Source organism: Lutra lutra, chromosome 1 (genome assembly GCF_902655055.1).
Source record: "Lutra lutra chromosome 1, mLutLut1.2, whole genome shotgun sequence".
NCBI lineage: Eukaryota > Metazoa > Chordata > Mammalia > Carnivora > Mustelidae > Lutra > Lutra lutra.
The window spans coordinates 83,701,372-83,719,170 of NC_062278.1; the positions used below are offsets into that span (position 1 = coordinate 83,701,372).

Consider the following 17,799-nt stretch of genomic DNA (forward strand, 5'->3'; position numbering starts at 1 on the left):
CCACTGGCACATTAAAGTTTGAGAAGCAAATGGCCCAGACAATGAAAGAACAGAATCTGAAGGAGACCAGGATCTAGACATTCCCCTTGAAAATGCTGAGAAGGGTTTCACTAATTCTGCAGCGAGGTGAGACTTAACCCATGCATTACTTGGAGTTTGTGTGTGGTAAACTGTATGTGGTTCCCACCTCATAGCTTTGTCTTCCTCAAGCCGCTGGAGGTCTTTATCGATTCTAAGGTAAATGTACCTTGTCAGTTTGGCCATTGTGGGAGGTTCAGATGTGCCCTAAGTCTTTAGGCAGGATTCCCAAGACTAGAGTGGGCAGGCCAGCCTTAACAGAAGGCTGCTGGGTCCTAACACATTGTCATCTGGATGTGACACAAGTTACAAAAGCACTTTGTCAACTATAAAGGAACATAAAGATGTGAAGTAGTGATGTCATTACAACACTTTGAATCAGAGTAAGAACTGTAAAAACAACATGCTCCTCTTTTTCTAGGCTAACATTACTGTCTTGGGGATGTAAGTGGGTAACGGGGTTAAAGTGAGGGCATCCACCATGAAAACGGAATCATGGGGCCTGCAGAGGAAAAAAGTGGAGACACTGTCACTTGCCAGCTTTTTACACTGGAAGAACAGGAAAATGACTAAGTATTCCTTTTTTATACAACCTCTCAGAGGTTCCACCACAAATATGATCTCTTATCCCATTTTTAATTGGTTGAAATGAATAGCTACCTAGAAACGGGGCGATACAGTCAGTCAAAACACACCACTGACTGAGCGGGGGACAGAACACTACACAAAATGCTGTGATTCAAACACTGTCTACCTAGAATTCAGCATTTGCCTATAGCCAAGTCTAGCCAACAGCCTTCACCCTAATACAAAGTCCACCTTTTGCCTCATGGTAAAACTGAATACCATTAAGAGCTATTTTTCCCACAATAGTTGGTCTCTGTCATGGCTGAAGTGTGTTCACTCTCTCTCATGTATTAAAGCTCTTTATTTAGGTCCCAAAGGAAGGTCTGGAGAGCAAAATATTAGTAACTGAAGAGAGTTCCAAGGTTTGCCTGGGTTCAGCTGCCTTGAAGATCTAAAGCAATGATTCTCAAACTCCCTGTGGCACAGAACAAGCTGTTTGATAATTTAATTTTCAGATGTCACAGACCAATATTTTTGTGAAATACAATAAAAATAAATCACCAGAGAAATAAAAGGAAGAAAGCAAAGGCAGAGAGAGTATAAGCCCGCTGATCATGCACTGGATACTGCACCAAGGTCATATTGCTGTAAAAGTTCTAAACTCTGTAGTAACCTTGTCACAGGTTAGTAAGGAATAGTTTGCAGACTGGCGTTGGTTCATGAGCTACGGTTTCAGTAGCTCTGGCATAACGGACATGCTAAGGGAAAGCACCTACGATAATGCCCACTTGGAACAGAGTATTAACGCTAACAGTTAATACTTAGTGAGGGCTTTCTATGAATGAGCCGCTCACCGTTCAAGTTCGCTGCACGTATTACTTCTTACATAATCCAGTGAGGCAAGTCCTATAACTATCTCCGTTTACAGATGGAGAAGCTTAGGCACAGAGGAGTTCAGGAACTTACTGAAGGTCCACAAGTAAACCCAGCCGGAAGTATCTTTCTCCAGAGCACACCCATAAGACATCGCTCTCGCACTGCCTCTCTGAAGCTGTTTGGTTCAGGTTGCATCTGAATCTACCCCAGGGGTAAATAATACATATAATGGCAGTGGTGATAATGCAGTCCCCAACAGAAGTCATTGTACCCTCACATCTCTGAGTAACATCCTATTGGAGTAGACACCAGAACAGAGTTGACATATAATCATTGAACAAACCCTTCACAGGGATCTGAAAAATGAATTTTGGCATCCCCTATAACCAAAACTGAAAAGGTGTTCAAAACTCAGGAAATGGGATGTGAATAGCAAACTCAGAGTTCAATTTTGGTTGATCCCAAAAAGGAGCTGGAGAGGGTTACCTCTCCTGTAAGAGGCTACAGAGGGTCAAGTCCTTCCCACCTCTTCTTCCACAAGTCCACTTTTTCCTTTTCTTCAGGCTAAAGCTTTGGTGTTTCCTGTCTTGTTTGAAATAGGAAGCCAAGCCTTAGGAGCTTGATGAAAAGCTCTTTCCCTTTTTGGTGTGCCTTCTGTTTTTAAACATTTCTGTGTTACAGGCCAGTATCCCCTGCCTAAGCTGCAATTGTGCAGGCTCCCACTCCGTAGCAGGGCTGCCCCGCCTCCCATCTCCACCTCTTTGTCCACACTTCCAGAGCCAGCCCCTCTGGGGCCTCACCCTCCTTGGGCTTGCTTCATTGTCTCCAAAGCTGATAATGATGTCTCCCACCTCCATCTCTTGCTGATAAACGAATTCCTGAAATACCTTTACAGACCTTCACATCACCATAAATGCTGCTTTAAGGAAGGACAAATGGTGGAGTAAATGAACAACACATGGAACATAAATGGTACCACATGTCAGACTTAATCTTGTCGGTGAGAAGAGGGGCGAAAAACCCCAAAGCCCTTCCTTCCCTATGCATGGAGCAAAACAGCCACAGCTACTGCCACAAATAGCTGTTAAAATTCACTTTTTAGACAATGGCCAGTGTAGAACTCTCTAGATTGAAAAGATATACTGTTTTTTTATTAAAACTCTGGTTACCCTGGTGGGGCAAAATTACATTCAGATTTTCCTAAGCAGGGGGCAATGCTGACCAGAATATCAGATGTTTTTAATTATGATCCTGAACCTCCTCATATTCCCTGAGCCAACAGTTGCTCTCAAAGAATCAATTTCTCTTTGTAAAAACATGTCTTGCCTAAAAATGTAGGAACTCTTATAAGCGTTTTTTTTTTTTTTTTTTCCTTATAAGCGTTTTTAAGACTCTGTTTTCCTTCTATAGAATACAAGCTGTGAATAAGAGCTCTCTCAACTATGGGGGGGGGGGGAGACTAGAGGGGCCCACAGAAAGATAGCTAATACTTCAGGGCACGACAGTGGGTGCAGGGGTGTGGAATGGCAGTATGAACTGTAGTGGCTCAGAGGAGAGAAGGTCAGAGTGGGTACGGATGGGTAGGGAACACCTCCTGGGGAAGTGGTACCAAAATGGAGTCTTAGAGAAGGGAAACCTTCAAAGGGAAAGGAGGGAGGAAGTGGGCATTCTAGAAGATAATGATAAAGGTTAGGGAAGATTCACTTTAGGGAGGAATAGGCAAAAGTCACCCTTGACAATCCTTTAACATTTTTCTGAATTATCCATGAAGTACTGTGAGCACCGTAAATCTCATCCATGCTGGCATTTGAGATCTACTGGACTATGGCAGGAAATTCTATGAGCTGATGTCTGGGCATTTGCACTATTGCCCCTGCAAGAACTACCAAGGACCTAGAGGGGAGTAAGGATTGGATGGAGAACGCTCCTGTATTTTCACCTGCCCACAAGATTCACTCCATTACACTTGAACGGGAAGCCTCTGTCATCCTAACACATACCCAAAGACTTTGCGGTTGTGAGGATTAAACAGTATAACATAGTTGAAAGCCCTTAGCACAAAATCTGTCATGTGGTAGGAGCTAGTTAAAGGCATGGTCAGACCTACAGATAACATCCTCTTTTGCAAAGTTGGAAAGAACCTGGCCCTCGCTCTGCGATTTCTGTTGTGGACCCAATAAAAAGCCACCACTCTCAACCTCTTGAGCAATGCCTTCAGGGACTGTGTAGTACACCGGGGGTAGGTTCTGAGTGATCCCCAGGGTATCAAGATGGGAACTCTGGAACACAGGTGGCAAAAGGTCTCACATTTTGAAAAGGGTCTTTGCAGGCCATGTTGCTTGGCTACACATTCAGGCCACGTGCCGACTCAAATCCCTGGTTTTCCCCTGTAATCCATTTCTTCGATGTTTATTGCATGAAATTTAGGATAAACCAAAACTCTGGGGACACACCAAGAAGGATAGATTTACTGGAGTCATTCCTTATGGACATCATCTCCTTATTCTGTTTTCTCTTCATTCTCCCTGACACACTGTTGTGTTTTTTTTGTTTTTTTTTTTGCCTTCCCTCCATTGTGTCATCTCTTTCTATTTATATCAAAATCAGATTTATACTTACCCATTTTGTTTTGGCCATAATTTACCTTTCATTCCCTCTCCCCCCAACCCTTGGGCTTGATTCTTAAAAACAAAGAATCAACACAAAATCTCACCACGACTGCCACCAAAACAAGGAAAGAACATACCACCCACTGAACCAAGCCAGAGGTCTGGGAAAGCTTTAGCCACATGCTTCACGTTAAAACTTTTCTTACAAGCAGCTCTTTTTCCCCCACAACTTGAAGGCTTTGGCTAGGGTTTGAAAACTGGATTGGAGGGAATTGTAAATCCCTTGACACACACACACACACACACACACACACCCCACCCAGGCCAGGGATTTGGGGCTGTGTGCAGGTGCCCTTCCTCCTTGTCCTCTACTTTCCCTAGGTCTTTTCCCACTGCCATCCTTTCATCCTGTCTTTTCTCAATTTGCCTATTGACCCCCTGCCAACCCCTGTTTCTTTTCATAATTTCCATCCCTCCAAGTTTCCATCCCCAACTGGTGCCTGAGCCTAACCACCTACTAAGACATTTGTGACAAACTCTCCCCAAATCTGTTGGTGCCTGATTAGAGCAGTCTCCCTGGAACCACATGCACTGGGCAAAGGTGTCTTCTAGTCCAATGACCACCTGAATACTCGGCCAGCACACAGTTGCCAGGAGCTCACACTCTCCTACGCATCCCCTGGGTCCTGGCTGGCATAAGGTTCAATGGCTAGTGGCTGCCCTGAAGGCTACCTAGGGCTCCCAAGATTCTGAAAGGTTTAGATCCTTTCTCTTATCTTGTTACTTTCCTTTTTAATCCGTAATTGCTGTTACCTCTCTTTGCTTCCCCAGAATTAGTTTCAAAATTTAAATGCTTTGTTTGGCTCTCCTGTTGTTTAGCTCCTGTTGGTTTATTGTTTAGGTATAAACGTTCTCTCTAAAACATGCAAATAAGAAAATGCAAGTGTGTTACCTAGTGCATCTAATAAAACTCACCCAATTAATTCAGAATGACTTGGCACAAAGAAGGCTCCTGTCTGCTTCAGTTTTTCATTCTTCCTAGGATGCTAATTGTTTTTCTTCTGATTATCTTGATTTTTGGCCTGAAGTCTAAAATCTGGCCTGCTGGGCTATGTGTCAGATTTGTAAATTAGATGACATCTGTTTTGAATACTATCATCTTTTATTTTCTTTCAAACTCTCTTCACTTCTTCATTTCTCCTTTAACTGTAAGGATCACACTTTGCTGGGTGCTTGAGACAAAAGTGTAGACCCTTCTTCTTTGGGGACACAGATTAAAATTACTAAAGCTAAGTGGTCACAGTGAAAGCTATTCAGGAAAAAGATGTTGGGAGAGAAGCCTTAGCAACCATCCCATAGAGGATGAGCAGCTAATATAAAAGGCTGGCTGTCCACACCAGCGTTTTGAGGTTCCCACTGAATAATTACAATCAATTCGAAGGAGACTGACAGTGAGTGTTGAACACTGGCAAAGTGAGTATTTTGAATCGAGAAAAGTAGAGGTAGTGGGGATGGTGGTGGTGGTGGTACATGGGATAAGTGGTGACATTTTTATTTCTTTGCATTTAATTTCTCTCTGTGTGTTTTTCCCCCAGAAAAATAATAAAAGGAGGAGAAACTTAAATGCATTCTCATACCTACAGATTCATATTTTAATAGTAAAATCTAATGTATATATTACATTAGCAGATTACAATCTGCTACATATATGCGTGTGTGTGTGTGTATCTTAAAATCTTCTTTTCATGGGGAAATTTTTTATTGCTAACTGGGTTGGGCTTACTTATTAAGGATCAATTTTTTTTGTTAGAATGCCCAAGGTAACACCCTTGTGTAACATGTTTTTCCTTTATGTCAATATTTTTCACATATATGCTCTTGAAGATGCCAACTAGCTTCTTGCAACTTTGAATTTGCAGAGGCAACAGAGAGCGTATAGCACACTGGCCAGAAGGCGTGCCTAAGCTTTCACATCTGATACACACGTCGCTCATCATTGGAAGAAGAAATAAGCAGGCTGGCTATGCGGAGAATTCAAATGTCTCCAGGATCTAAACCAAATTTCTAAAACCACATCACCATGAAAATTGGCCAACAGTGACTTTGTGCTTGCATACAAATGACAAATCACCCCTTCATGATGCTGGCCTTGGATTTCTTGGATACCGCTGTGTTTAGGCTGTTGCCAGGCCAGTCATGGGTCTGTAAAAATACTATTTTTGAATAGAATATGTATATAAGAGCAGTTCTCAAGTGTAAGCAATTTTTGTCTCTCAGGAGACACTTAGCAATGTCTGGATACGTTTTTGGTTGCCACAGCTGAGGGGGAGGACTCCTACCAGCATCTACTGGGTAGAGTCCAGGGATACTGGCAAATATTATGTAAGGCACAGGAAACCCCATAACCAAGGATTAATGAGCCTAAATTTCAATAGTGCCAAGATTAGAAACCCTGGTTTGTAGGCATTTATATATTGAACCAGCCAACAACAGATCAAAACTATGGCATTGAGGGCAAAAGGGCACTTACAAGAAAGCAGTCTTCTATGGATGAATAGCTATTGCTGACTTTGATGACCCTATTGGTCAGATAATACTCTCTGTGTAGAGTGGACTAAGAGATCCTTCCATTTGGGCTTCCCTCCTGCTCCTCTTTTCGTGGTTGTTAGCATCATCTTCCATGAGTATGCAGTCCCTCAAACTATGTATCTCTGGGCTTTATCCATAATCTTCCCCTTCTCCTCGCCCTACCTCTTGTTGGTAATCAGTTCCTCATAATTCTGCTCTCCCCATTATAATGATACTCCCTGCCTTCTTAGGTCCTCCACTACCACTTTAGTTCAGGCTCCCCTCACAGCTGAAAGAGCCTGTTTATTAAGGTTCCAATGATCCCATCCTGGTCACTCTCTTGCCATCTTGCTGCTCCAGCCAAATCCATTCAGTGCTCCACAGCTTTAGCCGCTTCCTCATTTCCCTGGTCCTACAGGGAAGAGACATTTATCAAGTGCCTATCTGATAATTACTCTGTTAGGAGCTGTGATCATTCTCTGGATTAAAACCTTTCTAAGCCTCCATATTGCTGAAGGGATGAACGCCTCGCTTCTTGACACAGCATGTAAAAGCTTCTAATAACCTGTTTCACCTGACATTTCAGCTTACTCTCCCACCCTGCTCTGATGTACTTGCTCCAACCACAATGAATCAATGGCTTTCCCTTAGTTTGGGTCACACACTCTTAAACCTCTAACTTTGCCCATGCTGTTCCCTGTATTTAAAATATTCTTTCTACCCTTTTCTGAAGAACTCTCATTCATCCTGTGCAACTTCATCTAGTACCTAGAGAAATGCCTGGCCCATGAAGCTGCTCAATAAAGATGGAATGAAATTAAATTTCACCTTCTCTCTAAAACGTTCTATAATTTCCTGGCTGTTAGTCAGTACATCTCTCATGCTCCACAGCCCGTTGTACACACTTCTACCAAAATCCCGTCGCATACCTGACTGTGAATCCTTTGAGGGAAGGGATGGTGTCTTATGTCTCTTGGAACCACAAGACTGTGCCAAAGTGGACATAAAGTGACCCTGATGATTAAATACTCACTTCTTATGTTTTTGGAATCCTTAATTCACACTGGAAATGGTATGCATCGTTTGATATCCCCAAAACTCACAAAATTTGACATTGGTCTCCAATGAGCCCTGGCCCTGCTCTAGAACCGAATACCCTCCAGTCCATGGTGTGAAGATAAGGTCTGAGTCTGTCCTCTATCACCTAGTCACTGTTTAACCTTGGGAAGACATTTAACACCTCTCGCCTCAAAAATAGAAGTTTTTTTTCTTTTGTAAAATAGGAATAATGATATCTGCTTTTCTTACCTTGTGGAGCAGTCATGAGGATTAAATAAGAGTACATGTTGGAAACTGTTTTTTAATTTCTAAGGGTTATACAACTTTCCAAGTGCTTCCCTATTCAAAATATAGCAAAATAAAATACAACACCTCCTTTAATCTTACATAATCTTTATTTTTTTCCAAAATTTTTCCACAAACTTTGGCCAGTTTGATGCATTGTATCTATTCTCTCTCTTCAACCCCAGGAATTCTGTTTTCTTTACACCCATATCACTGGCGGTTCATTCATCACAATTTTCAATAATTTCCCATGGACACTCTTCTGTCCTTCCCTCACTGGACTTGACTTCAGTCCACCTCTCCCTGAGACATTCTCTTCATTGGAATCAGTGGATTCCTGAAACATGGATTCTGATAATATCTTGCCATGTATAAAACCCCACAATGATTCTTCTTAGCCTACAGAGTAAAATTCAAACTCCTTAGGAAAGTCTCAAGCCCACCATCCTGCAGTCTCTGCCTACCACTTCATTTGCCTTACCTAATGTTACTCTCCTAACACAAACCCTACCTATATAAAATGACTTCTGTTTCTAGAAAGCCCAAAAGACAGCCTGGTGCAATCTGGTCATCTTTTAGGACTTGGCTCAAAATATCATCTCTTCTGGGAAGCCTTCCCTGACCTAAGTTTTCTATTTCTCTTCATTCCATGCAGAAGTAGATATCCCTATCGTTGTGTCCCCAGACTCCATGACCACATCTTGATTAAGCATGACCTTCCCACTATTCTCTAGTTACCACTTAAATATTTATTTCCTCTACTAGACAGTGAGATCTATGGGTACAAGGAATATGTTTTATCTCTCTATATATGTCTAGCTTCTAGCAGAATTCCTGGTAAGAGCAAACAATTGCTAAGTACTTCTTGACTAAATGAGTGATATAAGCATTATTTGTACTATATTCTTATTCCTTTGTCACATTTTGTGCACTTTTTAGAAATTTTTTTTTGTTTCACTCTGGTTTTCACAAATTTAGAAAAATTTCTGGCAAATGCTATAATTTACTCAGAAGCTATTCTGCATTGAGATAGTGGGTTTGGTTTTCTTTGGGAGGTTGAGTGCCTACTGTCTGTGCTATACCTCCATGGGTTTATGACATGTCCCTGATGTACACAGGAGCTCTTGCTCACCTGCTGCTTTTGGCCTTGGCTGTTTCCAGTTGTTGGGTAAGGAGCCTGGCAATCGTGGTGAAGCTGTTGCTCATACGGAAGATATCTCTGCTCTGAGGGCCCAGGATGGAGGAGAAAGCATCAGTGATACTCTTAATCTCCAGCAGGAGAATATGATGAAACGAATGTTCCATGTTGGCCAACTGACTCACCAGGAAAGGCAGGCAGCTCCTGGCTCTCTCCTGCCAAAAACAATGAAAAACAGTGTGCACTGTTGGTGGGAACATAAACTGGTACAGTTACAATGGAAAATAGTATGGAGGTTCCTCAAGAAATGAAAAAATATAACTATCATATGGCTAGCAATCCCACTTCTAGGTATTTACCCAAAGGAAACAAAATCATTATCCCAAAGAGATTTCTGCACTCCCATGTTCATAGTAGCATTATTTATTCATAATAGCCAGGACATGGAAACCACCAATGTGTCCATAAAAGCATCAATGGACAAAGGAAAATGTAGTATATATACACAATGGAATACTATTTATCCATAATCATGTCATAAAAAAAGAAGGAAATCCTGCCATTTACAACAACATGGATGAACCTAGAGAGCATTATGCTAAGTAAAATAAGCCACATGGAAAAGGACAAATACCATGTGGTATCATCTACATGCAGAAACAAACAAACAAACAAACAAACAAAAAGCTGAACTTTAACTGAGAGAACCCTGAAGGGACTGGGGTAGGTGGGAGAAATAGGGAAAGGTTGTTCAAAGGGTGCAAGCTTACTTTTAGCTATAAGTTGAATAAGATCATGTATAACATGGTGACTATAGTTGATACACTGTATTGTATAATTAAAATATGCTAAGAGAGTAGAACTTAAATGTTCTCATTTACCCCCCCCCCCAAAAAAAGGTAAATATGTGTGGTGATGGATGCATCAATTGATTCTATATGGGGGAATCATCTCATAATGAATATGTATATCAAGTCATCACATTGTACTTATTAAATATCTTGCAATTAGTCAATTATACATCAGTTAAGGCTAGAGGGGAACTAAAGAACAATGAAAACAAATGAAAAAAAAACAATGAAAAAAAATGAACAATGAAAAAAAAAATCTATATTTTAAAAGAAAAACACAGTTCCCTGACTAGCAGATGACGATTCTACGGGGAGCTGAGAGAGCTAGCTAAAGCTAAATAATGTCTCATTCACAGTGCCTCTGAATTGGCTTCTTTGAGATTTTAACCTTTTTCCTGATGAAGAGTAACAAATGTTATTCCTTTCTTAAAAATACATCAAAAGGGGAGAGGAAGCAAGATGGCAGAGGATTAGGAGACTGAAATATCATTATGTCCCAGTAGTTCAGCTAGATATTTATCAAACCATTCTGAACACCTACAAACTCAACAGGAGATTAAAGAGAAGAAGAGCAGCAATTCTAGGAACAGAAAATCAACCACTTTCTGAAAGGTTGGACATGCGGAGAAGTGAATCTGAACCAACAGGAAGATAGACCATGGTGGCAGAGGGGCTGGCTCCCAGCAAGTGGTGAAGCAGTAGAGCATAATATCAGAACTTTTTGAAGTCTGCTCCTCTGGACATCACTCTAGAGGCTAAGTGGGGATGGAGCCCTCATGGGGACAGTGTGGTCTCAGGTCCCATGGGATCACAGAAAGACCAGGGGTGTATGAGTGTGACAGAGCTGCCAGGTATTGGAGTGGGGAAGCTGGTTATAGAGAGAGAGCCGAGGAGTGAGCTCTCAGCTCATGGTAATCTTAAACCATGATCCGAGGCACATTTGGGCTGCTGCTCTTCGAGCAGGGACCCCACAAGTGGCAGATCCAGAGAGACACCTCCTTCCTCCTCCAGGAGGAGTGGTGCAGGAATGCGCAGCAGGAATCTGCTGGGTTTGAAGACTCCAAAAGAGGCCATGCGCCAGAGACAGAAATGCTCAGTCACAGGATGGATGAGCTTGGAATGTGGCCGGAGACCAGTGAGATGGGAAAGTCTGACAGCTTTTCTCTGAGGGCACACTGAGAAGTGGGGCCCCAAGCTCTTGGCTCCTCTGGACCAGAGACTGGGAGGCCGCCATCTACATTCCCATCCTCCAGGGCTCTATGGAAAGTGTTTAGGAAACAAAAGCTCCCAAGAACAAACCCAAGCAGATTACTTTGCCTGGCTCCCAGCAAGGGCAGTGCAGTTCGGCCTCAGACAAAGATAATTGATACTCACTGCAACAGGCCCCTTCCCCAGAAGATCAGCAAGAACATCCAGCCAAGACCAAGCTCACTAATCAAGGAGAACAGCTGAACTGGAGAGCTAGGGGAAAGCAATGCATGGAATTCATGGCTTTTTCCCACATGATCCTTTAGTCTTGCGATTAAATTTATTTTATTTTATTTTTTTCTTATTCTACATTTTTAACTTTTCCTCTTTCTTCTTTTAACATTTTTTAACTATTTTATCTTATCAATACCTTTAAAAAATCTTTTTAAATTTTCATTGTTATAGTCATATTTTATCCTTTCATTGTATTTAACCTTACTTTTTTTGTACACATATACGTTTCTTTCTTTAAAATTTTGGGGTACAATTTCTTCTAATAGATCAAAATACACCCTAAATGTAGCACATGGCTTTGTTGTAGTCTCCAGTTTGATCACATTCTCCTTTTTTTTTTCTTTTCCAACCAAATTATCTTATCAATTCCTTTTTAGAATCTTTTTAAATTTTCATCTTCATAGTCATATTCCATCTATTCATTATGTTTACCATTATTTTTGTATATATATGTTTTCTTTCTTTAAAATTTTGGGAGGTAGTTTCTTCTAAGAGACCAGAATACACCCCAGAACAAGTGGGTGGCTCTGTTCTATTCACCAGTTATATATACATATATATACATGGAAGATATTAGAGAATCCCTTTCTGGAGAAATACAATCCCTTTCTGGAGAAATAAAAGAACTAAAATCTAACCAAGCTAAAATCAAAAAAGCTATTAATGAGGTACAATAAAAAATGGAGGCTCTTACTGCTAGGATGACTGAGGCAGAAGAGAGAATTAGTGATATAGAAGACCAAATGACAGAGAATAAAGAAGCTGAGCAAGAGAGAGACAAACAACTACTGGACCACAAGGGCAGAATTCAAGAGATAAGTGATACCATAAGACAAAACACTATTAGAATAATTGGGATCACAGAAAAAGACAAAAGAGAGAGGGGGGCAGAAGGTATATTGGACTGAATTATAGTAGATAATTTCTCTAATATGGCAAAGGGAACAAGCATCAAAATCCAGGAGGCACAGAGAACCCCCCCTCAAGATCAATAAAAATAGGTCCACACTCTGTCATCTAGTAGTAAAACTTAGAAGTCTTAGTGACAAAGAGAAAATCCTGAAAGCAGTTCAGGACAAGAGTTCTGAAACATACACCAGTAGAAATACTACATTGGCAACAGACTTATCTACCAAGACCTGATAGGCCAGAAAGGACTAGTATGATACATTCAGAGCAATAAATGAGACAAATATGCAGCCAAAAATACTATATCCAGCTAGGTTGTCACTGAAAATAGAAGGAGAGATAAAAAGCTTCCAGGACAAACAAAAATTAAAAGAATTTGCAAACACCAAACCAGCCCTACAGGAAATATTGAAAGGAGTCCTCTAAGCAAAGAGAGATCCTAAAAGTAATAGAACAGAAAGGAACAGAGACAATACACAGTAACAGTCATCTTACAGGCAATATAATGGCACTAAATTCATATCTTTCAATAGTTACCCTGAATGTAAACGGGCTAAATGTCCCAATCAAAAGACACAGGGTATCAGAATGGATAAAAAAAAACAAGATCCACTGATAGGCTGTCTACAAGATTACCATTAATGGACATCAAAAGAAGGCTGGCAGGGGGCAATCCTTATATCAGATAAATTAGATTTTAAACCAAGACTATAATAAGAGATAAGGAAGGATACCATATCATACTTAAAGGGTCTGACCAACAAGAAGATCTAACAATTTTAAATATCTATGCCCCTAACATGGGACCAGCCAATTATATAAACCAATCAGCAACAAAATCAAAGAAACACATCAACAATAATACAATAATAATAGGGGACTTTAACACCACCCTCACTGAAATGGACAGATCATCTAAGCAAAAGATCAACAAGGAAATAAAGGCTTTAGATGACACACTTGACCAGATGGACATCACAGATATATTCAGAACATTCCATCCCAAAGCAACAGAATACACATTCTTCTCTAGTACACATAGAACATTCTCCAGAATAGATCACATCCTGGGTCACAAATCAAGTCTCAACCAGTACCAAAAGATTGGGATCATTCTCTGCATATTTTCAGACCACAATGCTCTTAAGCTAGAACTCAATCATAAGAAAGTTGGCAAGAACTCAAATACATGGAAGCTAAAGAGTTTTCTACTAAAGAATGAATGGGTCAACCAGGAAATTAAAGAAGAATTTAAAAATTCATGGAAACAAATGAAAATGAAAATACAACTGTTCAAAATATGTGGGGTACAGAAAAGGTGGTTCTGAGAGAAAAGTATATAGTGATACAAGCTTTTCTCAAGAAAAAAGAAAGGTCTCAAGTACACAAGTTAGTCCTACACCTAAAGGAGCTGGAGAAAGAACAACAAAGAAAGCCTAAACCCAGCAAGAGAAGAGAAATAATAAAGATCAGCGCAGAAATCAATGAACCAAAAGAACAGTAGAACAAATCAACGAAACTAGGAGCTGGTTCCTTGAAAGAACTAATAAGGTTGATAAACCCCTGGCCAGACTTATCAATAAGAAAAGAGAAAGGACCCAAATTAATAAAACCATGAATGAAAGAGGAGAGCTCACAACCAGCACCAAAGAAATACAAACAATTATAAGAACATATCATGAACAACTATGTGCCAGCAAATTTGACAATCTGGAAGAAATGGATGCATTCCTAGAGACATATAAACTACCAAAACTGAACCAAGAAGAAATAGAAAAACTGAACAGACCCATAACCAGTAAGAAGATTGAAGCAGTCATCAAAAATCTCCCAACAAATAAGAGCCCAGGGCCTGATGGGTTCCCAGGGAAATTCTACCAAACATTTAAAGAAGAATTAATTCCTATTCTCTTGAAACTGTTTAAAAAAAAAATAGAAACGGAAGGAAAACTTCCAAATTCATTTTACGAGGCCAGCATTACCTTCATCCCAAACCAGACAAAGACCCCATCAAAAAGGAGAATTACAGACCAATATTCTTGGTGAACACGGATGCAAAAATTCTCACCAAAATACTAGCCAATAGGATCCAACAGTACATTAACAGGATTATTCACCACGACCAAGTGGGATTTATTCCTGGGCTACAAGGTTGGTTCAACATCCACAAATCAATGTGATACAATACATTAATAAAAGAAAGAACAAGAACCATATGATACTCTCCATAGATGCTGAAAAAACATTTGGCAAAGTACAGCATCCTTTCTTTTTTTTTTTTTTAAGATTTTTATTTATTTATTTGACAGACAGAGATTACAAGTAGGCAGAGGAGATAGGCAGAGAGAGAGGAGGAAGCAGGCTCTCCATCAAGCAGAGAGCCCGATGTGGGGCTCGATCCCAGGACCCTGGGACCATGACCTGAGCCGAAGGCAGAGGCTTTAATCCACTGAGCCACCCAGGTGCCCCTACAGCATCCTTTCTTGATCAAAACTCTTCAAAGTGTAGGGACAGAGGATACATACCCAATATTATCAAAGCCATCTATGAAAAACCCACAGTGAATATCATTCTCAATGGGGGAAAACTGCAAGTTTTTCCCCTAAGGTCAGGAACACGGCAGCAATGTCCACTATCACCACTGTTATTCAACATAGTACTAAAAAATTCCTAGCCTTGGCAATCAGACAACAAAAGGAAATTAAAGGCATATGAATCAGCAAAGAAGAAGTCAAACTCTCACTCTTTGCAGAAGATATGATACTTTATGTGGAAAACCCAAAAGACTCCACTCCAAAACTGCTATTAACTCATACAGGAATTCAATAAAGTGTCAGGATATAAAATTAATGCACAGAAATCAGTTGCATTTCTAAACACCAAGAGCAAGGGAGAACAAAGCGAAATTAAGAAGTCGATCCCATTTACAATTGCACCAAAAACCATAAGATACCTAGGAATAAACCTAATCAAAGAGGCAAAGAATCTGTACTCCAAAAACTATAAAGTACTCATGAAAGAAATTGAGGAAGACACAAAGAAATGGAAAAATGTTACATGCTCATGGATTGGAAGAACAAATATTGTGAAAATGTCTAAAAGCAATCTGCACATTTAATGCAATCCCTCCCAAAATACCATCAATTTTTTTCAAAGAAACAGAACAAATAATCCTAAAATTTATTTGGAACCAGAAAAGACCCATAAATAGCCAGAGGATAGTTGAAAAAGAAAGCCAAAGTTGGTGGCATCATAATTCCAGACTTCAAGCTCTATTACAAAGCTGTCATCATCAAGGCAGTATGGTACTGGCACAAAAACAGACACATAGATCAATGGAACAGAATAGAAAGCCCAGAAATAGACCCTCAACTCTATGGTCAACTAATATTTAACAAAGCAGGAAAGAATGTCCAATGGAAAAAGGACAGTCTCTTCAACAAATTGTGTTGGGAAAGTTGGACAGCCACATGCAGAAAAATGAAACTGAACCATTTCCTTAACACCACACACAAAAACAGAGTCAAAATGGATGAAAGACCTCAATGTGAGACAGGAATCCATCAAAATCCTTGAGGAGAACACAGATAGCAACCTCTTCGACCTCAGCCACAGCAACTTCTTCCTAAAAACATCGCCAAAGACAAGGGAAGCAAGGGCAAAAATGAACTATTGGGACTTCATCAAGATCAAAAGCTTTTGCACAGCAAAGGAAACAGTCAACAAAACCAAAAGACAACTGACAGAATGGGAGAAGACATTTGCAAATAACATATCAGATAAAGGGCCAGTATTGAAAATCTATAAAGAACTTACCAAACTCAATACCCAAATCAAGAAATGGGAAGAAGACATGAACAGACATTTCTGCAAAGAAGACATCCAGTGGCCAACAGACACATGAAAAAATGCTCCACATCACTCAGCATCAGGGAAATACAAATCAAAACCACAATGAGATACCACCTCACACCAGTCAGAATGGCTAAAATTGACAAGTCAGGAAATGACAGATGTTGGCAAGGATGTGGAGAAAGGGGAACCCTCCTACACTGTTGGTGGGAATGAAAGCTGGTGCAACCACTCTGGAAAACAGCATGGAGGTTCCTCAAAGAGTTGAAAATAGAACTACCCTATGACCCAGCAATCACACTACTGGGTATTTACCCTAAAGATACAAATATAGTGATCCAAAGGAGCACGTGCACCCAAATGTTTATAGCAGCAATGTTCACAATAGCCAAACTATGGGAAGAACCTAGATGTCTATCAACAGATAACTGGCTAAAGAAGATATGGTGTGTGTATGCACACACACACACACACACACACACACACACACACACACACAAAACAGAATACTATGCAGCCATCAAAAGAAATGAAATCTTGGGACGCCTGGGTGGCTCAGTTGGTTAAGCAGCTGCCTTCGGCTCAGGTCATGATCCCAGCGTCCTGGGATCGAGTCCCACATCGGGCTCCTTGCTTGGCAGGGAGCCTGCTTCTCCCTCTGCCTCTGCCTGCCACTCTGTCTGCCTGTGCTCACTCTCGCTTCTCTCTCTATGACAAATAAATAAATAAAATCTTAAAAAAAAAAAAAAAGAAATGAAATCTTGCTATTTGCAATGATGTGGATGGAACTAGAGGGTAATATGCTGAGTGAAGTAAGTCAATCAGAGAAATGCAAGTATTATATGATCTCTCTGATATGAGGATTTTGAGAGCCAGGGCAGGGGATTGTGGGGGTAGGGAAGGAAAAAATGAAACAAGATGGAATTGGGAGGGAGATAAGCCATGAGACTCTTAATCTCACAAAACAAACTGAGGGTTGCTGGGGGGTAAGGGGATAGGGTGGTTAGGTTATGGACATTGGGGAAGGTATATGCTGTGGTGAGTGCTGTGAAATATATACACCTGATGATTCACAGACCTGTACCCCTGGGGCAAATAATACATTATATGTTAATAAAAATAATTTAAAAATACATCAGTAGACTCATTTGCCTATCTTGTCAAGTCAAACCTCTTGACTACCACTGAAGACCTTACTCCATGCATCTACTCTTCCCAACTTTTTGTCCTCCTCAGGGCAGTGTCCATGTCTGTGATTCATTAATTGCCTGCAAGGGGGAGGCTGATCAGTGGCACACTTGATCCATCCTTCTGTCAGGTGGTGCCATGGTGTGCAACATTTACCTCCCCTCCCCAGGGTATTTTCACTCATTTATTCATTTTAAGCATCTTTCAACATGTTATGAATTCTATGTGCCTGGTCAAGTGACCAGATCATATTATCTACCTGTAATCAAGTTAATGCTCACAAGTGAGTAAAATAAGTTCCTTTAGAGAAACAGAAGATGAAAGACAATATGAATAA

At 40.5% G+C, this 17,799-nt stretch overlaps 1 protein-coding gene across 7 annotated transcripts in view; it reads right to left on the bottom strand.

Moving 5' to 3' along the window:
* The window catches only part of VEPH1 (ventricular zone expressed PH domain containing 1), a 254,978-nt gene that overhangs the window by 127,110 nt on the left and 110,069 nt on the right, over positions 1–17,799 (bottom strand). For 6 of the 7 annotated variants that reach the window (XR_007127157.1, XM_047728863.1, XM_047728859.1 and 3 more), the window contains exon 7: positions 9,175–9,395. Coding sequence is in view for 6 of the 7 variants with exons in the window: in XM_047728863.1 (XP_047584819.1) it covers positions 9,175–9,395 (221 nt within the window). In the remaining variant the exon portion in view is untranslated. The remainder of the gene's footprint in view (positions 1–9,174; positions 9,396–17,799) is intronic. The other variant, XM_047728862.1, reaches the window with a different exon arrangement.